This window comes from Oncorhynchus keta, unplaced genomic scaffold, assembly GCF_023373465.1.
Source record: "Oncorhynchus keta strain PuntledgeMale-10-30-2019 unplaced genomic scaffold, Oket_V2 Un_contig_8401_pilon_pilon, whole genome shotgun sequence".
Classification (NCBI taxonomy): Eukaryota; Metazoa; Chordata; class Actinopteri; order Salmoniformes; family Salmonidae; genus Oncorhynchus; species Oncorhynchus keta.
Window position 1 is genome coordinate 76,239 of NW_026290034.1, and position 25,649 is coordinate 101,887.

Consider the following 25,649-nt stretch of genomic DNA (forward strand, 5'->3'; position numbering starts at 1 on the left):
AAAGACTGGTGACATCCAGTGGAAGCGATAGGAACTGCAAGAAGGTCCCTTAGAAATCTGGATTCCCAATGAAAACCCATTGAAAAGAGAGTGACCTCAACAACAACAAAATATCTGAATGTTTTGTCCTCAGGGTTTTGCCTGCTAAATAAGTTCTGTTATACTCACAGACATGAAACTTCAGAGTGTTTCCTATCCAAATCTACTAATAATATTAATATCTTATCTTCTGGGAATGAGTAGCAGGCAGTTGAATTTGAGCATGCATTTCATCCGGACGTGAAAATACTGCCCCCTGTCAACAAGAAGTTAACAAAACTTTAGGAACACCTGCTGAATAGATGGCCATATACACTGACTGTTCAAAACATTAGGAACACCTGCTGTATAGATACACTGACTGTTCAAAATATTAGGAACACCTGCTGTATAGATACACTGACTGTTCAAAACATTAGGAACACCTGCTGAATAGATACACTGACTGTTCAAAACATTAGGAACACCTGCTGTATAGATACACTGACTGTTCAAAACATTAGGAACACCTGCTGTATAGATACACTGATTGTTCAAAACATTAGGAACACCTGCTGTATAGATACACTGACTGTTCAAAACATTAGGAACACCTGCTGTATAGATGGGCATATACACTGACTGTTCAAAACATTAGGAACACCTGCTGTATAGATACACTGACTGTTCAAAACATTAGGAACACCTGCTGTATAGATGGGCATATACACTGACTGTTCAAAACATTAGGGAACACCTGCTGTATAGACAGACTGTTCAAAACTGAACACCTGCTGAATAGATACACTGACTGTTCAAAATATTAGGAACACCTGCTGTATAGATACACTGACTGTTCAAAACATTAGGAACACCTGCTGTACACTGATTGTTCAAAACATTAGGAACACCTGCTGTATAGATACACTGACTGTTCAAAACATTAGGAACACCTGCTGTATAGATACACTGACTGTTCAAAACATTAGGAACACCTGCTGTATAGATGGGCATATACACTGACTGTTAATTAGGAACACCTGCTGTAAGATCACTGACTGTTCAAAACATTAGGAACACCTGCTGTATAGACAGGCATTAATCTGACTGTTCAAAACATCTCCTGCTGTATAGATACACTGACTGTTCAAAACATTAGGAACACCTGCTGAATAGATACACTGACTGTAGGAACACCTGCTGTATAGATACACTGACTGTTCAAAACATTAGGAACACCTGCTGTACACTGATTGTTCAAAACATTAGAACACCTGCTGTATAGATACACTGACTGTTCAAAACATTAGGAACACCTGCTGTACACTGACTGTTCAAAACATTAGGAACACCTGCTGTATAGATACACTGACTGTTCAAAACATTAGGAACACCTGCTGTATAGATACACTGACTGTTCAAAACATTAGGAACACCTACTGTATAGATGGGCATATACACTGACTGTTCAAAACATTAGGAACACCTGCTGTATAGATACACTGACTGTTCAAAACATTAGGAACACCATCTCTGTAGGTGTCTACCGTGTAGACAGACTCTTAATCTGTCCCTTTAACATCTCTGTAGGTGTGTACCGTGTAGACAGGCTCTTAATCTGTCCCTTTAACATCTCTGTAGGTGTGTACCGTGTAGACAGGCTCTTAATCTGTCCCTTTAACATCTCTGTAGGTGTGTACCGTGTAGACAGGCTCTTAATCTGTCCCTTTAACATCTCTGTAGGTGTGTACCGTGTAGACAGACTCTTAATCTGTCCCTTTAACATCTCTGTAGGTGTGTACCGTGTAGACAGGCTCTTAATCTGTCCTTTAACATCTCTGTAGGTGTGTACCGTGTAGACAGGCTCTTAATCTGTCCCTTTAACATCTCTGTAGGTGTGTACCGTGTAGACAGGCTCTTAATCTGTCCCTTTAACATCTCTGTAGGTGTGTACCGTGTAGACAGACGCTACAGCTCCTACCATGAACAGTACCACAGAGGTAGAGTATGAGACTCCACTATGTCCTTATGAAGAAGACCATCTCATATAACAGAGTGGTTGTCTGTGTTTCCCAAATACTTTCCTGCACTGTAGTGTGTGGCTGCATGTGTGCTGTGTGTGTGTTTGTGTCAGAGTATGTGAGCCAATTTGACTGGAGCGCAGAGCGAGGAGCGGAGGGTGCCCAATTTGACTGGAGCGCGGAGGGAGGAGTGGAGGGTGCCCAATTTGACTGGAGCGCGGAGCGAGGAGTGGAGGGTGCCCAATTTGACTGGAGCGCGGAGCGAGGAGTGGAGGGTGCCCAATTTGACTGGAGCGCGGAGGGAGGAGTGGAGGGTGCCCAATTTGACTGGAGCGCGGAGGGAGGAGTGGAGGGTGCCCAATTTGACTGGAGCGCGGAGGGAGGAGTGGAGGGTGCCCAATTTGACTGGAGCGCGGAGCGAGGAGTGGAGGGTGCCCAATTTGACTGGAGCGCTGGAGCGCGGAGCGAGGAGTGGAGGGTGCCCAATTTGACTGGAGCACGGAGGGAGGGGCGGAGGGTGCCCAATTTGACTGGAGCGCGGAGCGAGGAGCGGAGGGTGCCCAATTTGACTGGAGCGCGGAGCGAGGAGCGGAGGGTGCCCAATTTGACTGGAGCGCGGAGCGAGGAGTGGAGGGTGCCCAATTTGACTGGAGCGCAGAGCGAGGAGTGGAGGGTGCCCAATTTGACTGGAGCGCAGAGCGAGGAGTGGAGGGTGCCCAATTTGACTGGAGTGCGGAGCGAGGAGTGGAGGGTGCCCAATTTGACTGGAGCGCGGAGCGAGGAGTGGAGGGTGCCCAATTTGACTGGAGCGCGGAGCGAGGAGTGGAGGGTGCCCAATTTGACTGGAGCGCGGAGCGAGGAGTGGAGGGTGCCCAATTTGACTGGAGCGCGGAGCGAGGAGTGGAGGGTGCCCAATTTGACTGGAGCGCGGAGGGAGGAGCGGAGGGTGCCCATTTGACTGGAGCGCAGAGCGAGGAGCGGAGGGTGCCCATTTGACTGGAGCGCGGAGCGAGGAGCGGAGGGTGCCCGATTTGACTGGAGCGCGGAGCGAGGAGTGGAGGTTGCCCAATTTGACTGGAGCGCAGAGCGAGGAGCGGAGGGTGCCCAATTTGACTGGAGCGCAGAGCGAGGAGTGGAGGGTGCCCAATTTGACTGGAGCGCGGAGCGAGGAGTGGAGGGTGCCCAATTTGACTGGAGCGCGGAGCGAGGAGTGGAGGGTGCCCAATTTGACTGGAGCGCAGAGCGAGGAGTGGAGGGTGCCCAATTTGACTGGAGCGCAGAGCGAGGAGTGGAGGGTGCCCAATTTGACTGGAGCGCAGAGCGAGGAGTGGAGGGTGCCCAATTTGACTGGAGCGCGGAGATGTAGTGAGTGGAGGGTGCCCAATTTGACTGGAGTGCTAAAGAGAGGGAGTGTGTGGAGCGAGGAGTGGAGGGTGCCCAATTTGACTGGAGCGCAGAGCGAGGAGTGGAGGGTGCCCAATTTGACTGGAGCGCAGAGCGAGGAGTGGAGGGTGCCCAATTTGACTGGAGCGCAGAGCGAGGAGTGGAGGGTGCCCAATTTGACTGGAGCGCAGAGCGAGGAGTGGAGGGTGCCCAATTTGACTGGAGCGCAGAGCGAGGAGTGGAGGGTGCCCAATTTGACTGGAGCGCGGAGCGAGGAGTGGAGGGTGCCCAATTTGACTGGAGCGCAGAGCGAGTTTCCCAAAGGCTAGAACACCGGCCTTCTCGCCTGCTCCAGTTTCACTCCAGTACCTCTCCAGCAGCGCTCTCTTCATGAGCTCAGGGCGTGCCCGGCCCAGAATGCATTTGTAGTCTACTTGTGTGCTGCTACAGCCCCTTGCTTTAGCTACTGTCATGGAGTTCACTAAATATTTTCATTAAGAAACTGATAAAATACACAGGTGCAAAATCACTTACAAAGATGAGGAGGAACCAAGAGCAAGAGAATGAGTGTGGTGATGTAGTGTCCACAACTAAAGAAGAGAGGGAGTGTGGTGATGTAGTGTCCACAACTAAAGAAGAGAGGGAGTGTGGTGATGTAGTGTCCACAACTAAAGAAGAGAGGGAGTGTGGTGATGTAGTGTCCACAACTAAAGAAGAGAGGGAGTGTGGTGATGTAGTGTCCACAACTAAAGAAGAGAGGGAGTGTGGTGATGTAGTGTCCACAACTAAAGAAGAGAGGGAGTGTGGTGATGTAGTGTCCACAACTAAAGAAGAGAGGGAGTGTGGTGATGTAGTGTCCACAACTAAAGAAGAGAGGGAGTGTGGTGAAGACAACTAAAGAGAGAGGGAGTGTGGTGATGTAGTGTCCACAACTAAAGAAGAGAGGGAGTGTGGTGATGTAGTGTCCACAACTAAAGAAGAGAGGGAGTGTGGTGATGTAGTGTCCACAACTAAAGAAGAGAGGGAGTGTGGTGATGTAGTGTCCACAACTAAAGAAGAGAGGGAGTGTGGTGATAGTGTCCACAACTAAAGAAGAGAGGAGTGTGGTGATGTAGTGTCCACAACTAAAGAAGAGAGGGAGTGTGGTGATGTAGTGTCCACAACTAAAGAAGAGAGGGAGTGTGGTGATGTAGTGTCCACAACTAAAGAAGAGAGGGAGTGTGGTGATGTAGTGTCCACAACTAAAGAAGAGAGGGAGTGTGGTGATGTAGTGTCCACAACTAAAGAAGAGAGGGAGTGTGGTGATGTAGTGTCCACAACTAAAGAAGAGAGGGAGTGTGGTGATGTAGTGTCCACAACTAAAGAAGAGAGGGAGTGTGGTGATGTAGTGTCCACAACTAAAGAAGAGAGGGAGTGTGGTGATGTAGTGTGTGGTGACAACTAAAGAAGAGAGGGAGTGTGGTGATGTAGTGTCCACAACTAAAGAAGTGGGGAGTGTGGTGATGTAGTGTCCACAACTAAAGAAGTGAGGGAGTGTGGTGATGTAGTGTCCACAACTAAAGAAGTGAGGGAGTGTGGTGATGTAGTGTCCACAACTAAAGAAGTGAGGGAGTGTGGTGATGTAGTGTGGTGATATAGTGTCCACAACTAAAGAAGAGAGGGAGTGTGGTGATGTAGTGTCCACAACTAAAGAAGAGAGGGAGTGTGGTGATGTAGTGTCCACAACTAAAGAAGAGAGGGAGTGTGGTGATGTAGTGTCCACAACTAAAGAAGAGAGGGAGTGTGGTGATGTAGTGTCCACAACTAAAGAAGTGAGGGAGTGTGGTGATGTAGTGTCCACAACTAAAGAAGAGAGGGAGTGTGGTGATGTAGTGTCCACAACTAAAGAAGAGAGGGAGTGTGGTGATGTAGTGTCCACAACTAAAGAAGAGAGGGAGTGTGGTGATGTAGTGTCCACAACTAAAGAAGAGAGGGAGTGTGGTGATGTAGTGTCCACAACTAAAGAAGAGAGGGAGTGTGGTGATGTAGTGTGAGAGGGAGTGTGGTGATGTAGTGTCCACAACTAAAGAAGAGAGGGAGTGTGGTGATGTAGTGTCCACAACTAAAGAAGAGAGGGAGTGTGGTGATGTAGTGTCCACAACTAAAGAAGAGAGGGAGTGTGGTGATGTAGTGTCCACAACTAAAGAAGAGGGAGTGTGGTGATGTAGTGTCCACAACTAAAAAGAGAGTGTGGTGATGTAGTGGAGTGTGGTGATGTAGTGTCCACAACTAAAGAAGAGAGGAGTGTGGTGATGTAGTGTCCACAACTAAAGAAGAGAGGGAGTGTGGTGATGTAGTGTCCACAACTAAAGAAGAGAGGGAGTGTGGTGATGTAGTGTCCACAACTAAAGAAGAGAGGGAGTGTGGTGATGTAGTGTCCACAACTAAAGAAGAGAGGGAGTGTGGTGATGTAGTGTCCACAACTAAAGAAGAGAGGGAGTGTGGTGATGTAGTGTCCACAACTAAAGAAGAGAGGGAGTGTGGTGATGTAGTGTCCACAACTAAAGAAGAGAGGGAGTGTGGTGATGTAGTGTCCACAACTAAAGAAGAGAGGGAGTGTGGTGATGTAGTGTCCACAACTAAAGAAGAGAGGGAGTGTGGTGATGTAGTGTCCACAACTAAAGAAGAGAGGGAGTGTGGTGATGTAGTGTCCACAACTAAAGAAGAGAGGGAGTGTGGTGATGTAGTGTCCACAACTAAAGAAGAGAGGGAGTGTGGTGATGTAGTGTCCACAACTAAAGAAGAGAGGGAGTGTGGTGATGTAGTGTCCACAACTAAAGAAGAGGGAGTGTGGTGATGTAGTGTCCACAACTAAAGAAGAGAGGGAGTGTGGTGATGTAGTGTCCACAACTAAAGAAGAGAGGGAGTGTAGTGATGTAGTGTCCACAACTAAAGAAGAGAGGGAGTGTGGTGATGTAGTGTCCACAACTAAAAAGAGGGAGTGTGGTGAGAGGGAGTGTGGTGATGTAGTGTCCACAACTAAAGAAAGAGGAGGGGTGTGGTGATGTAGTGTCCAGTGTCCACAACTAAAGAAGAGAGGGAGTGTGGTGATGTAGTGTCCACAACTAAAGAAGAGAGGGAGTGTGGTGATGTAGTGTCCACAACTAAAGAAGAGAGGGAGTGTGGTGATGTAGTGTCCACAACTAAAGAAGAGAGGGAGTGTGGTGATGTAGTGTCCACAACTAAAGAAGAGAGGGAGTGTGGTGATGTAGTGTCCACAACTAAAGAAGAGAGGGAGTGTGGTGATGTAGTGTCCACAACTAAAGAAGAGAGGAGTGAGTGATGTGATGTAGTGTCCACAACTAAAGAAGAGAGGGAGTGTGGTGATGTAGTGTCCACAACTAAAGAAGTGAGGGAGTGTGGTGATGTAGTGTCCACAACTAAAGAAGAGAGGGAGTGTGGTGATGTAGTGTCCACAACTAAAGAAGAGAGGGAGTGTGGTGATGTAGTGTCCACAACTAAAGAAGAGAGGGAGTGTGGTGATGTAGTGTCCACAACTAAAGAAGAGAGGGAGTGTGGTGATGTAGTGTCCACAACTAAAGAAGAGAGGGAGTGTGGTGATGTAGTGTCCACAACTAAAGACGAGAGGGAGTGTGGTGATGTAGAAAATATCAGAAACTTTGAACATCCCATGGAGCACCATTAAATGCATTATATAAAAAAATGGAAAGAATATTGCACCACGACAAACCTGCCAAGAGAGGGCCGCCCACCAAAACTCACGGACCACACAAGGAGGGCATTAATCAGAGAGGCAACAAAGAGACCAACGATAACCCTGAAGGAGCTGCAAAGCTCCACAGAGGAGATTGAAGTATCTGACCATAGGACCACTTTAAGCCATACACCCCACAGAGCTGGGCTTTACAGAAGGGTGGCCAGAAAAAAAGCCATTGCTTAAAGAAAAAAAATAAGCAAACACGTTTGGTGTTCGCCAAAAAGGCATGTGAGAGACTCCCAAAACATATGGAAGAAGGTACTCTGGTCAGATGAGACTAGAATTGAGCTTTTTGGCCATCAAGGAAAACGCTATGTTTGGCGCAAACCCAACACCTCTCATCACCCCGAGAACACTATCCCCACAGTGAAGCATGGTGGTGGCAGCATCATGCTGTGAGGATGTTTTTCATTGGCAGGGACTGGGAAACAAGACTGACTGATGACGCTAAATACAGGGACATTCTTGAGGGAAACCTGTTTCAGTCTTCCAGAGATTTGAGACTGGGACGGAGGTTCACCTTCCAGCAGGACAATGACCCTAAGCATATTGCTAAAGCAACACTCGAGTGGTTTAAGGGGAAACATTTAAATGTCTTGGAATGGCCTAGTCAAAACCCAGACCTCAATCCAATTGAGAATCTGTTGTATGACTTAAAGATTGCTGTGCACCAGCGGAACCAATCCAACTTGAAGGAGCTGGAGCAGTTTTGCCTTGAAGATTGGGCAAAAATCCCAGTGGCTAGATGTGCCAAACTTATAAAGACCTACCCCAAGAGACTTGCAGCTGTAATCACAACAATAGATGGGTGTTGGTTAAATGGTAGGTTCAGGTAGTCACAACAATAGATGGGTGTTGGTTAAATGGTAGGTTCAGGTAGTCACAACAATAGATGGGTTTTGGTTAAATGGTAGGTTCCGGTAGTCACAACAATAGATGGGTGATGGTTAAATGGTAGGTCCAGGTAGTCACAACAATAGATGGGTGTTGGTTAAATGGTAGGTTCAGGTAGTCACAAAAATAGATGGGTGTTGGTTAAATGGTAGGTTCAGGTAGTCACAACAATAGATGGGTGTTGGTTAAATGGTAGGTTCAGGTAGTCACAACAATAGATGGGTTTTGGTTAAATGGTAGGTTCCGGTAGTCACAACAATAGATGGGTGATGGTTAAATGGTAGGTCCAGGAAGTCACAACAATAGATGGATGTTGGTTAAATGGTAGGTCCCGGGAGTCACAACAATAGATGGGTGATGGTTAAATGGTAGGTCCCGGTAGTCACAACAATAGATGGGTGTTGGTTAAATGGTAGGTCCAGGAAGTCACAACAATAGATGGATGTTGGTTAAATGGTAGGTCCCGGTAGTCACAACAATAGATGGGTGATGGTTAAATGGTAGGTCCAGGAAGTCACAACAATAGATGGGTGATGGTTAAATGGTAGGTCCCGGTAGTCACAACAATAGATGGGTGTTGGTTAAATGGTAGGTCCAGGCAGTCACAACAATAGATGGGTGTTGGTTAAATGGTAGGTCCAGGAAGTCACAACAATAGATGGGTGTTGGTTAAATGGTAGGTTCAGGTAGTCACAACAATAGATGGGTGTTGGTTAAATGGTAGGTTCCGGTAGTCACAACAATAGATGGGTGATGGTTAAATGGTAGGTCCAGGAAGTCACAACAATAGATGGATGTTGGTTAAATGGTAGGTCCCGGTAGTCACAACAATATGGTGATGGTTAAATGGTGATTTTAAGAATGGAGGGTAGCAAGGCGGCTAGTTGTTTTCTTCTTCCTGTGAGCGAGGTTTTTAGCAGAGCGGTTGGAAAGGACGTGGAGCGCCGGAGCGTTGCTCCGCAATGAGCAGGATTTCAGACCCCTCAACACCGCTCTGTAAGCAATGAGCGGGATTTCAGACCACTCAACACCGCTCTGTAAGCAATGAGCGGGATTTCAGACCACTCAACACCGCTCTGTAAGCAATGAGCGGGATTTCAGACCACTCAACACCGCTCTGTAAGCAATGAGCGGGATTTCAGACCACTCAACACCGCTCTGTAAGCAATGAGCGGGATTTCAGACCACTCAACACCGCTCTGTAAGCAATGAGCGGGATTTCAGACCACTCAACACCGCTCTGTAAGCAATGAGCGGGATTTCAGACCACTCAACACCGCTCTGTAAGCAATGAGCGGGATTTCAGACCACTCAACACCGCTCTGTAAGCAATGAGCGGGATTTCAGACCACTCAACACCGCTCTGCTCTGTAAGCAATGAGCGGGATTTCAGACCACTCAACACCGCTCTGTAAGCAATGAGCGGGATTTCAGACCACTCAACACCGCTCTGTAAGCAATGAGCGGGGACCGCTCTTTCAATGAGCGGGATTTCAGACCACTCAACACCGCTCTGTAAGCTGAGCGGGATTTCAGACCACTCAACACCGCTCTGTAAGCAATGAGCGGGATTTCAGACCACTCAACACCGCTCTGTAAGCAATGAGCGGGATTTCAGACCACTCAACACCGCTCTGTAAGCAATGAGCGGGATTTCAGACCACTCTCACCGCTCTGTAAGCAATGACCAGACCACTCAACACCGCTCTGTAAGCAATGAGCGGGATTTCAGACCACTCAACACCGCTCTGTAAGCAATGAGCGGGATTTCAGACCACTCAACACCGCTCTCAATGAGCGGGATTTAACTAACACCGCTCTGTGAGCGGGATTTCAGACCACTCAACACCGCTCTGTAAGCAATGAGCGGGATTTCAGACCACTCAACACCGCTCTGTAAGCAATGAGCGGGATTTCAGACCACTCAACTAGTCTCTACTCTGTCAACAAGCAATGAGCGGGATTTCAGACCACTCAACACCGCTCTGTAAGCAATGAGCGGGATTTCAGACCACTCAACACCGCTCACATACTCTGGTTTGTGTATGAACTGATGTGTATGAACTGATGTGTGTGTTTTGACCTCTGTGTCTCTCTCTCCACAGGGCCTGTGATCTCCTCCTCTGTGTGTGTTCCTTCCTCCTGATGGCCTCACACACTCCTCTCTGGTCCTCTCCTCCAGTCTCTACCTAACACCAGTCCTCTCTGGTCCTCTCCTCCAGTCTCTACCTAACACACTCCTCTCTGGTCCTCTCCTCCAGTCTCTACCTAACACAGTCCTCTCTGGTCCTCTCCTCCAGTCTCTACCTAACACAGTCCTCTCTGGTCCTCTCCTCCAGTCTCTACCTAACACAGTCCTCTCTGGTCCTCTCCTCCAGTCTCTACCTAACACACTCCTCTCTGGTCCTCTCCTCCAGTCTCTACCTAACACACTCCTCTCTGGTCCTCTCCTCCAGTCTCTACCTAACACAGTCCTCTCTGGTCCTCTCCTCCAGTCTCTACCTAACACACTCCTCTCTGGTCCTCTCCTCCAGTCTCTACCTAACACAGTCCTCTCTGGTCCTCTCCTCCAGTCTCTACCTAACACAGTCCTCTCTGGTCCTCTCCTCCAGTCTCTACCTAACACAGTCCTCTCTGGTCCTCTCCTCCAGTCTCTACCTAACACACTCCTCTCTGGTCCTCTCCTAGTCTCTACCTAACACAGTCCTCTCTGGTCCTCTCCTCCAGTCTCTACCTAACACACTCCTCTCTGGTCCTCTCCTCCAGTCTCTAACTAACACAGTCCTCTCTGGTCCTCTCCTCCAGTCTCTACCTAACACACTCCTCTCTGGTCCTCTCCTCCAGTCTCTACCTAACACACTCCTCTCTGGTCCTCTCCTCCAGTCTCTACCTAACACAGTCCTCTCTGGTCCTCTCCTCCAGTCTCTACTAACACAGTCCTCTCTGGTCCTCTCCTCCAGTCTCTACCTAACACAGTCCTCTCTGGTCCTCTCCTCCAGTCTCTACCTAACACAGTCCTCTCTGGTCCTCTCCTCCAGTCTCTACCTAACACAGTCCTCTCTGGTCCTCTCCTCCAGTCTCTACCTAACACAGTCCTCTCTGGTCCTCTCCTCCAGTCTCTACCTAACACACTCCTCTCTGGTCCTCTCCTCCAGTCTCTACCTAACACACTCCTCTCTGGTCCTCTCCTCCAGTCTCTACCTAACACACTCCTCTCTGGTCCTCTCCTCCAGTCTCTACCTAACACAGTCCTCTCTGGTCCTCTCCTCCAGTCTCTACCTAACACACTCCTCTCTGGTCCTCTCCTCCAGTCTCTACCTAACACAGTCCTCTCTGGTCCTCTCCTCCAGTCTCTACCTAACACACTCCTCTCTGGTCCTCTCCTCCAGTCTCTACCTAACACACTCCTCTCTGGTCCTCTCCTCCAGTCTCTACCTAACACAGTCCTCTCTGGTCCTCTCCTCCAGTCTCTACCTAACACAGTCCTCTCTGGTCCTCTCCTCCAGTCTCTACCTAACACAGTCCTCTCTGGTCCTCTCCTCCAGTCTCTACCTAACACCAGTCCTCTCTGGTCCTCTCCTCCAGTCTCTACCTAACACAGTCCTCTCTGGTCCTCTCCTCCAGTCTCTACCTAACACCAGTCCTCTCTGGTCCTCTCCTCCAGTCTCTACCTAACACAGTCCTCTCTGGTCCTCTCCTCCAGTCTCTACCTAACACCAGTCCTCTCTGGTCCTCTCCTCCAGTCTCTACCTAACACACTCCTCTCTGGTCCTCTCCTCCAGTCTCTACCTAACACAGTCCTCTCTGGTCCTCTCCTCCAGTCTCTACCTAACACACTCCTCTCTGGTCCTCTCCTCCAGTCTCTACCTAACACAGTCCTCTCTGGTCCTCTCCTCCAGTCTCTACCTAACACAGTCCTCTCTGGTCCTCTCCTCCAGTCTCTAACCTAACACACTCCTCTCTGGTCCTCTCCTCCAGTCTCTACCTAACACAGTCCTCTCTGGTCCTCTCCTCCAGTCTCTACCTAACACAGTCCTCTCTGGTCCTCTCCTCTAGTCTCTACCTAACACAGTCCTCTCTGGTCCTCTCCTCCAGTCTCTACCTAACACAGTCCTCTCTGGTCCTCTCCTCCAGTCTCTACCTAACACAGTCCTCTCTGGTCCTCTCCTCCAGTCTCTACCTAACACAGTCCTCTCTGGTCCTCTCCTCCAGTCTCTACCTAACACAGTCCTCTCTGGTCCTCTCCTCCAGTCTCTACCTAACACAGTCCTCTCTGGTCCTCTCCTCCAGTCTCTACCTAACACAGTCCTCTCTGGTCCTCTCCTCCAGTCTCTACCTAACACAGTCCTCTCTGGTCCTCTCCTCCAGTCTCTACCTAACACAGTCCTCTCTGGTCCTCTCCTCCAGTCTCTACCTAACACAGTCCTCTCTGGTCCTCTCCTCCAGTCTCTACCTAACACACTCCTCTCTGGTCCTCTCCTCCAGTCTCTACCTAACACACTCCTCTCTGGTCCTCTCCTCCAGTCTCTACCTAACACCAGTCCTCTCTGGTCCTCTCCTCCAGTCTCTACCTAACACACTCCTCTCTGGTCCTCTCCTCCAGTCTCTACCTAACACACTCCTCTCTGGTCCTCTCCTCCAGTCTCTACCTAACACACTCCTCTCTGGTCCTCTCCTCTAGTCTCTACCTAACACACTCCTCTCTGGTCCTCTCCTCTAGTCTCTACCTAACACACTCCTCTCTGGTCCTCTCCTCCAGTCTCTACCTAACACACTCCTCTCTGGTCCTATCCTCCAGTCTCTACCTAACACAGTCCTCTCTGGTCCTCTCATCTAGTCTCTAACTAACACAGTCCTCTCTGGTCCTCTCCTCCAGTCTCTACCTAACACACTCCTCTCTGGTCCTCTCCTCCAGTCTCTAACTAACACACTCCTCTCTGGTCCTCTGCTCCAGTCTCTAACTAACACAGTCCTCTCTGGTCCTCTCATCTAGTCTCTAACTAACACACTCCTCTCTGGTCCTCTCCTCCAGTCTCTAACTAACACACTCCTCTCTGGTCCTCTCCTCCAGTCTCTACCTAACACACTCCTCTCTGGTCCTCTCCTCCAGTCTCTACCTAACACAGTCCTCTCTGGTCCTCTCCTCCAGTCTCTAACTAACACACTCCTCTCTGGTCCTCTCCTCCAGTCTCTACCTAACACAGTCCTCTCTGGTCCTCTCCTCCAGTCTCTAACTAACACACTCCTCTCTGGTCCTCTCCTCCAGTCTCTAACTAACACACTCCTCTCTGGTCCTCTCCTCCAGTCTCTAACTAACACACTCCTCTCTGGTCCTCTCATCTAGTCTCTAACTAACACACTCCTCTCTGGTCCTCTCATCTAGTCTCTAACTAACACACTCCTCTCTGGTCCTCTCATCTAGTCTCTAACTAACACAGTCCTCTCTGGTCCTCTCCTCCAGTCTCTACCTAACACAGTCCTCTCTGGTCCTCTCCTCCAGTCTCTACCTAACACAGTCCTCTCTGGTCCTCTCCTCCAGTCTCTACCTAACACACTCCTCTCTGGTCCTCTCCTCCAGTCTCTAACTAACACAGTCCTCTCTGGTCCTCTCCTCCAGTCTCTACCTAACACAGTCCTCTCTGGTCCTCTCCTCCAGTCTCTACCTAACACTCTCCTCTCGGGTCCTCTCCTCCAGTCTCTACCTAACACAGTCCTCTCTGGTCCTCTCCTCCAGTCTCTAACTAACACAGTCCTCTCTGGTCCTCTCCTCCAGTCTCTACCTAACACAGTCCTCTCTGGTCCTCTCCTCCAGTCTCTACCTAACACAGTCCTCTCTGGTCCTCTCCTCCAGTCTCTACCTAACACAGTCCTCTCTGGTCCTCTCCTCCAGTCTCTACCTAACACAGTCCTCTCTGGTCCTCTCCTCCAGTCTCTACCTAACACAGTCCTCTCTGGTCCTCTCCTCCAGTCTCTACCTAACACAGTCCTCTCTGGTCCTCTCCTCCAGTCTCTAACTAACACAACACCCCATAAACAAACTCACTACTTTTGGATGTAAATGCTTTATACTGTGATATGTTACTAATAGTGTGAATGTTGTGTGTCCTGTGTGATTTACCCTGTACTCTGTTTTAATTGTTTATCTACAGGTTGTCAGTGGATACGAGTTTCACTTGTCTTACCTCCTGGGGTAGAATTATAATCTCATGTTGTATTCGTCTCCCAATGTCGATATGACGAATGCATTGAAAGGCCCGACAATGTCATCGCTGATATCAGAATCATTCGCTAACAGATACCTTCACCTTGGTAAAAAAAAGTGTTCCTGTCTTCCTGCTTCTCAGTGTGTTATTTGTCTTTGTCAGACTACATGAAGGGTTCCCTGTCCAGCACCTGCTCTCTGAACAGTGAGAACCCCTACGCCACCATCAATGACCCACAGGCCGTGGTCTGTAAACACACAGAGAGCAGCTATGTAGAGATGAAGAGTCCTGTCCACCACGACATGTCCTACTGCCCCTCTGCTATAGTCACCACCACCGCCACACACACCGTCAGCAAGAACGTCTATGATGTGGGTGAGTTATAGATATATAGATGTCCTACTGGGTGAGTTATAGATATATAGATGTCCTACTGGGTGAGTTATAGATATATAGATGTCCTACTGGGTGAGTTATAGATATATAGTTATGTAGATGTCCTACTGGGTGAGTTATAGATATATAGTTATGTAGATGTCCTACTGGGTGAGTTATAGATATATAGATGTCCTACTGGGTGAGTTATAGATATATAGTTATGTAGATGTCCTACTGGGTGAGTTATAGATATATAGTTATGTAGATGTCCCACTGGGTGAGTTATAGATATATAGTTATGTAGATGTCCCACTGGGTGAGTTATAGATATATAGATGTCCTACTGGGTGAGTTATAGATATATAGATGTCCTACTGGGTGAGTTATAGATATATAGATGTCCTACTGGGTGAGTTATAGATATAAAGATGTCCTACTGGGTGAGTTATAGATATATAGATGTCCTACTGGGTGAGTTATAGATATATAGATGTCCTACTGGGTGAGTTATAGATATATAGATGTCCTACTGGGTGAGTTATAGATATATAGTTATGTAGATGTCCTACTGGGTGAGTTATAGATATATAGATGTCCTACTGGGTGAGTTATAGATATATAGTTATGTAGATGTCCTACTGGGTGAGTTATAGATATATAGTTATGTAGATGTCCTACTGGGTGAGTTATAGATATATAGATGTCCTACTGGGTGAGTTATAGATATATAGATGTCCTACTGGGTGAGTTATAGATATATAGATGTCCTACTGGGTGAGTTATAGTTATATAGTTATGTAGATGTCCTACTGGGTGAGTTATAGATATATAGTTATGTAGATGTCCTACTGGGTGAGTTATAGATATATAGTTATGTAGATGTCCTACTGGGTGAGTTATAGATATATAGTTATGTAGATGTCCTACTGGGTGAGTTATAGATATATAGTTATGTAGATGTCCCACTGGGTGAGTTATAGATATATAGTTATGTAGATGTCCTACTGGGTGAGTTATAGATATATAGATGTCCTACTGGGTGAGTTATAGATATATAGTTATGTAGATGTCCTACTGGGTGAGTTATAGATATATAGTTATGTAGATGTCCTACTGGGTGAGTTATAGATATATAGTTATGTAGATGTCCTACTGGGTGAGTTATAGATATATAGTTATGTAGATGTCCTACTGGGTGAGTTATAGATATATAGTTATGTAGATGTCCCACTGGGTGAGTTATAGATATATAGTTATGTAGATGTCCTACTGGGTGAGTTATAGATATATAGTTATGTAGATGTCCTACTGGGTGAGTTATAGATATATAGTTATGTAGATGTCCTACTGGGTGAGTTATAGATATATAGTTATGTAGATGTCCTACTGGGTGAGTTATAGATATATAGTTATGTAGATGTCCCACTGGGTGAGTTATAGATATATAGTTATGTAGATGTCCTACTGCTCCTCTGCTATAGTCACCACCACCACCACACACACCGTCAGCAAGAACGTCTATGATGTGGGTGAGTTACGGGGGATGTAGGGTCATCGACATCCCCTTAGTTCTGGAGAAGATTAGCTCATGAGGAAGATGTAACTGACTGGGTATCAGTCTGTTGTCTATGTCTGTTGTTTCAGTCTGTTGTTTCAGTCTGTTGTCTCTGTGTGTTGTCTTTGTCTGTTGTCTGTCTGTTCTCTCTCTCTCTCTGTCTGAGGGGGTTATTGTGGAAGGTACTTACTTGTATGAAGTGTTTGAATGATCACTTTGATTAGTCAGAAAAGTTCAAGCCTCTCTTTCTCTCTTCTCCCTCCATCCCCCTATCTATATCCCCCTATCTATATCCCTCCATCCCCTATCTATATCCCTCCACCCCCTATCTCTATTCCTCCATCCCCTATCTCTATCCCTCCATCCCCCTATCTCTATCCCTCCATCCCCCTATCTCTATCCCTCCATCCCCTATCTCTATCCCTCCACCCCCTATCTATATCCCTCCACCCCATCTATATCCCTCCACCCCATCTATATCCCTCCATCTCTATCCCTCCACCCCCTATCTCTATCCCTCCATCCCCTATCTCTATCCCTCCACCCCCTATCTCTATCCCTCCACCCCCTATCTATATCCCTCCACCCCCCATCTATATCCCTCCACCCCCATCTATATCCCTCCACCCCCATCTATATCCCTCCATCTATATCCCTCCATCCCCTATCTCTATCCCTCCATCCCCCTATCTCTATCCCTCCACCCCCTATCTCTATCCCTCCATCCCCCATCTATATCCCCCATCCCCTATCTATATCCCCTCCATCCCCCTATCTCTATCCCTCCATCCCCCTATCTCTATCCCTCCATCCCCTATCTCTATCCCTCCACCCCTATCTATATCCCTCCATCCCCTATCTCTATCCCTCCACCCCCTATCTCTATCCCTCCATCCCCTATCTCTATCCCTCCACCCCTATCTCTATCCCTCCATCCCCTATCTATATCCCTCCATCCCCTATCTCTATCCCTCCACCCCCTATCTCTATCCCTCCATCCCCCTATCTCTATCCCTCCACCCCCTATCTCTATCCCTCCATCCCCCTATCTCTATCCCTCCATCCCCCTATCTCTATCCCTCCACCCCTATCTATATCCCTCCATCCCCCTATCTCTATCCCTCCACCCCCTATCTCTATCCCTCCATCCCCCTATCTCTATCCCTCCACCCCCTATCTATATCCCTCCATCCCCTATCTCTATCCCTCCACCCCCTATCTCTATCCCTCCATCCCCTATCTCTATCCCTCCACCCCTATCTATATCCCTCCATCCCCCATCTATATCCCCCATCCCCCTATCTATATCCCTCCATCCCCTATCTCTATCCCTCCATCCCCCTATTTCTATCCCTCCACCCCCTATCTCTATCCTCCATCCCCCTATCTCTATCCCTCCATCCCCTATTTCTATCCCTCCACCCCCTATCTCTATCCCTCCAACCCCCTATCTCTATCCCTCCATCCCCTATCTCTATCCCTCCATCTCTATCCCTCCATCCCCCTATCTCTATCCCTCCATCCCCCTATCTCTATCTCTCCATCCCCCATCTATATCCCTCCACCCCCATCTATATCCCTCCATCCCCCTATCTCTTCTCCTTCCATCCCCCTATCTCTATCCCTCCATCCCCTATCTCTATCCCTCCATCCCCCTATCTCTATCCCTCCATCCCCCTATCTATATCCCTCCATCCCCCTATCTCTATCCCTCCATCCCCTATTTCTATCCCTCCATCCCCCTATCTCTATCCTCCATCCCCCTATCTCTATCCCTCCATCCCCCTATCTCTATCCCTCCATCCCCCTATCTCTATCCCTCCATCCCCCTATCTCTATCCCTCCATCCCCCTATCTCTATCCCTCCATCCCCCTATCTCTATCCCTCCATCCCCCTATCTCTATCCCTCCATCCCCCTATCTCTATCTCTCCATCCCCCTATCTATATCCCTCCACCCCCATCTATATCCCTCCATCCCCCTATCTCTTCTCCTTCCATCCCCCTATCTCTATCCCTCCATCCCCTATCTCTATCCCTCCATCCCCCTATCTCTATCCCTCCATCCCCTATCTCTATCCCTCCATCCCCCTATCTATATCCCTCCATCTCTATCCCTCCATCCCCCTATCTCTATCCCTCCATCCCCCTATCTCTATCCCTCCATCCCCCTATCTCTATCCCTCCATCCCCCTATCTCTATCCCTCCATCTCTATCCCTCCATCCCCCTATCTCTATCCCTCCATCCCCCTATCTATATCCCTCCATCCCCCTATCTCTATCCCTCCATCCCCCTATCTCTATCCCTCCATCCCCCTATCTATATCCCTCCATCTCTATCCCTCCATCCCCCTATCTCTATCCCTCCATCCCCCTATCTCTATCCCTCCATCCCCCTATCTCTATCCCCCATCCCCCTATCTCTATCCCTCCATCCCCCTATCTCTATCCCCCAATCTATATCCCTCCATCCCCCTATCTATATCCCTCCATCCCCCTATCTCTATCCCTCCATCCCCCTATCTCTATCCCTCCATCCCCCTATCTCTATCCCCCAATCTATATCCCTCCATCCCCTATCTATATCCCTCCATCCCCCTATCTCTATCCCCCAATCTATATCCCTCCATCCCCTATCTATATCCCTCCATCCCCCTATCTCTATCCCCCATCCCCCTATCTCTATCCCCCATCCCCCTATCTATATCCCTCCATCCCCCTATCTATATCCCTCCATCCCCCTATCTCTATCCCTCCATCCCCCTATCTATATCCCTCCATCCCCCTATCTCTATCCCCCATCCCCCTATCTCTATCCCTCCATCCCCCTATCTATATCCCTCCATCCCCCTATCTCTATCCCCCATCCCCCTATCTCTATCCCTCCATCCCCCTATCTCTATCCCTCCATCCCCCTATCTATATCCCTCCATCCCCCTATCTCTATCCCTCCATCTCTATCCCTCCATCCCCCTATCTCTATCCCTCCATCCCCCTATCTCTATCCCTCCATCCCCCTATCTCTATCTCTCCATCCCCCTATCTATATCCCTCCATCTCTATCCCTCCATACCCCTATCTCTATCCCTCCATCCCCCTATTTCTATCCCTCCATCACTTCATCCCCCCTTTAGAACCCAAGGTGAGTGTTCTCCAGGGCTGTAACGGTGTGGTGGTTCCCACGTACCCTCAGAACCCGTACGACCTCCCCAGGAATAGCCACATCCCCAGCCACTACGACCTGCTGCCCCTGAGACACAGCCAGAGCAACAGCCCTACACACAGCCAGGACCACAGCCACCAGAGCCACAGCCCACCCTTGCCCGGCAGCCCTACCAGCTCCCTGCTATAGACAGACCACTCCCGAACGCAGGGCCGCGACCTTAGACCTATGACTTACCGTTGGGGCACGGTCTGCTCCACCTGGGGTTGCGGATAAAGACTGTAATGTGACTATAGAGACAAAGTACCAGTGCAACATCAATGTTGGTGGACACACTAGATGATATACCAACAGAAGCTCTGTGTGGACTCACTGCCGTGTGGACTCACTGCCGTGTGGACTCACTGCTGTGTGGACTCACTACCGTGTGGACTCACTGCTGTGTGGACTCACTGCTGTGTGGACTCACTACCGTGTGGACTCACTGCCGTGTGGACTCACTGCTGTGTGGACTCACTACCGTGTGGACTCACTGCCGTGTGGACTCACTGCCGTGTGGACTCACTACCGTGTGGACTCACTGCTGTGTGGACTCACTACCGTGTGGACTCACTACCGTGTGGACTCACTGCCGTGTGGACTCACTGCCGTGTGGACTCACTACCGTGTGGACTCACTGCCGTGTGGACTCACTGCCGTGTGGACTCACTGCTGTGTGGACTCACTGCTGTGTGGACTCACTGCTGTGTGGACTCACTACCGTGTGGACTCACTGCTGTGTGGACTCACTACCGTGTGGACTCACTGCTGTGTGGACTCACTGCTGTGTGGACTCACTACCGTGTGGACTCACTGCTGTGTGGACTCACTACCGTGTGGACTCACTGCTGTGTGGACTCACTACCGTGTGGACTCACTACCGTGTGGACTCACTGCCGTGTGGACTCACTACCGTGTGGACTCACTACCGTGTGGACTCACTGCTGTGTGGACTCACTGCTGTGTGGACTCACTGCTGTGTGGACTCACTACCGTGTGGACTCACTGCTGTGTGGACTCACTACCGTGTGGACTCACTGCTGTGTGGACTCACTACCGTGTGGACTCACTACCGTGTGGACTCACTGCCGTGTGGACTCACTACCGTGTGGACTCACTGCTGTGTGGACTCACTACCGTGTGGACTCACTACCGTGTGGACTCACTGCTGTGTGGACTCACTACCGTGTGGACTCACTGCCGTGTGGACTCACTGCTGTGTGGACTCACTGCTGTGTGGACTCACTACCGTGTGGACTCACTACCGTGTGGACTCACTACCGTGTGGACTCACTGCTGTGTGGACTCACTACCGTGTGGACTCACTGCTGTGTGGACTCACTGCTGTGTGGACTCACTACCGTGTGGACTCACTGCTGTGTGGACTCACTACCGTGTGGACTCACTGCTGTGTGGACTCACTGCTGTGTGGACTCACTGCTGTGTGGACTCACTGCTGTGTGGACTCACTACCGTGTGGACTCACTGCTGTGTGGACTCACTGCTGTGTGGACTCACTACCGTGTGGACTCACTACCGTGTGGACTCACTGATGTGTGGACTCACTACCGTGTGGACTCACTACCGTGTGGACTCACTGCTGTGTGGACTCACTACCGTGTGGACTCACTACCGTGTGGACTCACTGATGTGTGGACTCACTACTGTGTGGACTCACTGGTGTGTGGACTCACTGCCGTGTGGACTCACTACCGTGTGGACTCACTGCCGTGTGGACTCACTGCTGTGTGGACTCACTACCGTGTGGACTCACTGCTGTGTGGACTCACTGCTGTGTGGACTCACTGCTGTGTGGACTCACTGCTGTGTGGACTCACTGCCGTGTGGACTCACTGCCGTGTGGACTCACTGCTGTGTGGACTCACTGTTGTGTGGACTCACTACCGTGTGGTAGTGGATAAAGCATACTGAACGTGTAATATATTACAGCGATGTGAAGTGTCTGAGGAAGACACTGGGAAGTCATATAACTACAGGAGATGTGTGGTACCCTCTTTGTTTACACTCTGGCTCGGTGGAGGACACACACACACATCCTAGGAAAGGTAGGAAGGACACACACACACATCCTAGGGAAGGAAGGAAGGACACACACACGCACACACTATGAAACAGACCAGTGGAGTCCTCTATATAGTCATGTCTGGCTCAGTGATTCTATTCCATGTCTGGATTGGGTGACCAGAGAACCAACCAGGCTGCCTCTAGAGGAGGACATAACCACCAGGAACCAACCAGGCTGCCCCTAGAGGAGGACATAACCACCAGGAACCAACCAGGCTGCCCCTTGAGGAGGACATAACCACCAGGAACCAACCAGGCTGCCCCTAGAGGAGGACATAACCACCAGGAACCAACCAGGCTGCCCCTAGAGGAGGACATAACCACCAGGAACCAACCAGGCTGCCCCTAGAGGAGGATAAAACCACCAGGAACCAACCAGGCTGCCCCTAGAGGAGGATAAAACCACCAGGAACCAACCAGGCTGCCCCTAGAGGAGGACATAACCACCAGGAACCAACCAGGCTGCCCCTAGAGGAGGACATAACCACCAGGAACCAACCAGGTTGCCCCTAGAGGAGGACATAACCACCAGGAACCAACCGGGCTGCCCCTAGAGGAGGACAAACCCACCAGGAACCAACCAGGCTGCCCCTAGAGGAGGCTAAACCACCAGGAACCAACCAGGCTGCCCCTAGAGGTGGACATAACCACCAGGAACCAACCAGGCTGCCCCTAGAGGAGGCTAAACCACCAGGAACCAACCAGGCTGCCCCTAGAGGAAGACAAAACCACCAGGAACCAACCAGGCTGCCCCTAGAGGAGGCTAAACCACCAGGAACCAACCAGGCTGCCCCTAGAGGAAGACAAAACCACCAGAAACCAACCAGGCTGCCCCTTGAGGAGGACAAAACCACCAGGAACCAACCAGGCTGCCCCTTGAGGAGGACAAAACCACCAGGAACCAACCAGGCTGCCCCTAGAGGAAGACAAAACCACCAGGAACCAACCAGGCTGCCCCTAGAGGAAGACAAAACCACCAGGAACCAACCAGGCTGCCCCTAGAGGAAGACAAAACCACCAGGAACCAACCAGGCTGCCCCTTGAGGAGGACAAAACCACCAGGAACCATACCAGGCTGCCCCTTGAGGAGGACAAAACCAACAGGAACCAACCAGGCTGCCCCTAGAGGAAGACAAAACCACCAGGAACCAACCAGGCTGCCCCTAGAGGAGGACAAACCCACCAGGAACCAACCAGGCTGCCCCTAGAGGAAGACATAACCACCAGGAACCAACCAGGCTGCCCCTAGAGGAAGACAAAACCACCAGGAACCAACCAGGCTGCCCCTAGAGGAGGACAAACCACCAGGAACCACCAGGCTGCCCCTAGAGGAAGACAAAAGGAGGAACCAACCAGGCTGCCCCTAGAGGAGGACAAACCCACCAGGAACCAACCAGGCTGCCCCTAGAGGAGGACAAACCCACCAGGAACCAACCAGGCTGCCCCTAGAGGAGGACAAACCCACCAGGAACCAACCAGGCTGCCCCTAGAGGAGGACAAACCCACCAGGAACCAACCAGGCTGCCCCTAGAGGAAGACAAACCCACCAGGAACCAACCAGGCTGCCCCTAGAGGAAGACAAAACCACCAGGAACCAACCAGGCTGCCCCTAGAGGAAGACAAACCCACCAGGAACCAACCAGGCTGCCCCTAGAGGAGGACAAACCCACCAGGAACCAACCAGGCTGCCCCTAGAGGAAGACAAAACCACCAGGAACCAACCAGGCTGCCCCTAGAGGAAGACAAACCCACCAGGAACCAACCAGGCTGCCCCTAGAGGAGGACAAACCCACCAGGAACCAACCAGGCTGCCCCTAGAGGAAGACAAACCCACCAGGAACCAACCAGGCTGCCCCTAGAGGAGGACAAACCCACCAGGAACCAACCAGGCTGCCCCTAGAGGAAGACAAACCACCAGGAACCAACCAGGCTGCCCCTAGAGGAAGACAAAACCACCAGGAACCAACCAGGCTGCCCCTAGAGGAGGACAAACCCACCAGGAACCAACCAGGCTGCCCCTAGAGGAAGACAAAACCACCAGGAACCAACCAGGCTGCCCCTAGAGGAGGACAAACCCACCAGGAACCAACCAGGCTGCCCCTAGAGGAGGACAAACCCACCAGGAACCAACCAGGCTGCCCCTAGAGGAGGACAAACCCACCAGGAACCAACCAGGCTGCCCCTAGAGGAGGACAAACCCACCAGGAACCAACCAGGCTGCCCCTAGAGGAGGACAAACCCACCAGGAACCAACCAGGCTGCCCCTAGAGGAAGACAAAACCACCAGGAACCAACCAGGCTGCCCCTAGAGGAGGACAAACCCACCAGGAACCAACCAGGCTGCCCCTAGAGGAGGACAAACCCACCAGGAACCAACCAGGCTGCCCCTAGAGGAGGACAAAACCACCAGGAACCAACCAGGCTGCCCCTAGAGGAGGACAAACCACCAGGAACCAACCAGGCTGCCCCTAGAGGAGGACAAACCCACCAGGAACCAACCAGGCTGCCCCTAGAGGAAGACAAAACCACCAGGAACCAACCAGGCTGCCCCTAGAGGAAGAGAAACCAACAACTGTCTCAGATGAGACCAGCTTGGAGCATCATCAAAAGGCCATTAGATCTGCCTTTCTATCAGGCAGTGGACTGAGAAGTAATAAGAGACAGTCATTACAGGACCTGAATGGCGACTGACTGGGCTTGGATTCCCTGTTCTATTGTATATTGATATCGCCAGCAACACAGCTAACACTCATATAACTGCAGATGAAGGAGAAGAGACAATGACAGTTCCCAGACAAACCAGGATTGTATTAATTAGGCACCGACAGTCTTTGAAAGAAGACAACGGACTGAAACAGGGAGGCACTACCTTTTCGTTTTTCCATTGCAAAACGTTTTTCAACGGTGTGCACTAATGAATACGACCCATGGTTATATACTGTATAAAAAAATATCTATATATCTATAAAAAAAAAAACACTTATCTTCTACAACTCATTTTGACACATCTTTGCTTATTTCATGTTTATATTTTTATGATCCTTTAACAGGTCCATATTTTGTCTTTCGGGAAAAGTTCTCTTTTTGTATGTATTGTATATAAAGTTAAGGAATTGAATATTGGCGTTACAGTATTGTTAGTGACTTTATGTTGTGTAATGCTGGTAAATGTGCATGAATCTAAGTATAGTAGTATACAGAGAATAGCCCTAATGTCATTGTTAAACTATTTGGTACAAACAAACTGTTATTTCTTGGACTTTACCCACTGTCCGTTTTGACCACGGGAATGAGTCCTCGTTGAACTGCTTTACAAGAATATGCAGAGACACGCGAAGGAAACGGACAACTGTTCAGGAAGTATTTATGCTGCCAACATGTTCTCTGGAGATGCAGAAGTCCCATTTCCAAATGTAGCACCTTTGTCGAGAAACCAGTTAATGTTTTGTGAACGATGCGTCACCATTTTAAGTTACAGTAACGCTGTAATGATTATATATATATAGTATACTGACACCCAGTGACACAATCCAATGGAACTATTACATTGATCTCTGTCTCTACATGGATATTTCACCAATTCAGCCAATAACAATGACATGTTTATGACAGACCCGATTCAGACTTGAGGTTAAGTAACACTTAACATGCACTTTAAGACAACATATCCATGTCTGAATCGGGCCCAACATGAGTAACAGGACAATAATACACAAGACAGTATTGACAGTATTTTTTTCTCCTCATGGCTTTGTTAGTTTGTTAGTTGATATTTCTCCTCATAAGGATAAGATGTACGTCCCAACTCGCACCCTATTTCCTTCGTAGTGCACCAGAGCACTGGTCAAAAGTGGTTCACTACTAAAAGTTTAGGGTGCCATTTGGGACATTCTAGAATAGTCTGTTGTAACCTAGTAGTACCCAACACTGCTTTGACTTTTTCCTATTTTAAAGTGTTTTAAACTTCAATAAAGATGCCATATCTCAGGGCTAGAGGGGAGTGTTGTCTTGTCTGGAGGAGGCATGTAGCCATAACTCAGGGCTAGAGGGGAGTGTTGTCTTGTCTGGAGGAGGCATGTAGCCATAACTCAGGGCTAGAGGGGAGTGTTGTCTTGTCTGGGGAGGCATGTAGCCATAACTCAGGGCTAGAGGG

The 25,649-nt window shown here is 49.5% G+C and overlaps 1 protein-coding gene and 2 long non-coding RNA genes across 5 annotated transcripts in view; 2 read left to right on the plus strand and 1 right to left on the minus strand.

The window, feature by feature from the left end:
• The window catches only part of LOC127926825 (multiple epidermal growth factor-like domains protein 11), a gene marked incomplete at its 5' end in the record, with an annotated part of 98,563 nt that extends 73,074 nt beyond the window's left edge, over window positions 1-25,489 (plus strand). The window contains 4 exons of the mRNA XM_052512446.1: window positions 1,965-2,018; window positions 14,439-14,651; window positions 19,344-21,998; window positions 23,222-25,489. Of these exons, the coding sequence (XP_052368406.1) occupies window positions 1,965-2,018; window positions 14,439-14,651; window positions 19,344-19,561 (485 nt within the window). The remainder of the gene's footprint in view (window positions 1-1,964; window positions 2,019-14,438; window positions 14,652-19,343; window positions 21,999-23,221) is intronic.
• Window positions 6,752-8,774, plus strand: LOC127926824 (uncharacterized). Of its 2 annotated transcripts, none has more exons than XR_008125180.1 (3): window positions 6,752-8,049; window positions 8,490-8,577; window positions 8,622-8,774. It is a non-coding gene; the product is annotated as an uncharacterized LOC127926824 (long non-coding RNA). The 2 variants fall into 2 exon arrangements; XR_008125181.1 differs by lacking the exon at window positions 6,752-8,049 and adding an exon at window positions 8,128-8,225.
• LOC127926823 (uncharacterized) lies at window positions 11,034-14,074 on the minus strand. 2 transcript variants are annotated; one of them, XR_008125178.1, is made up of 3 exons: window positions 13,620-14,074; window positions 12,059-12,878; window positions 11,034-11,547 (listed from the first exon to the last, which is right to left on the minus strand). It is a non-coding gene; the product is annotated as an uncharacterized LOC127926823 (long non-coding RNA). The 2 variants fall into 2 exon arrangements; XR_008125179.1 differs by having other exon boundaries at window positions 12,059-13,229.
• Window positions 25,490-25,649: the final 160 nt, after the last annotated feature.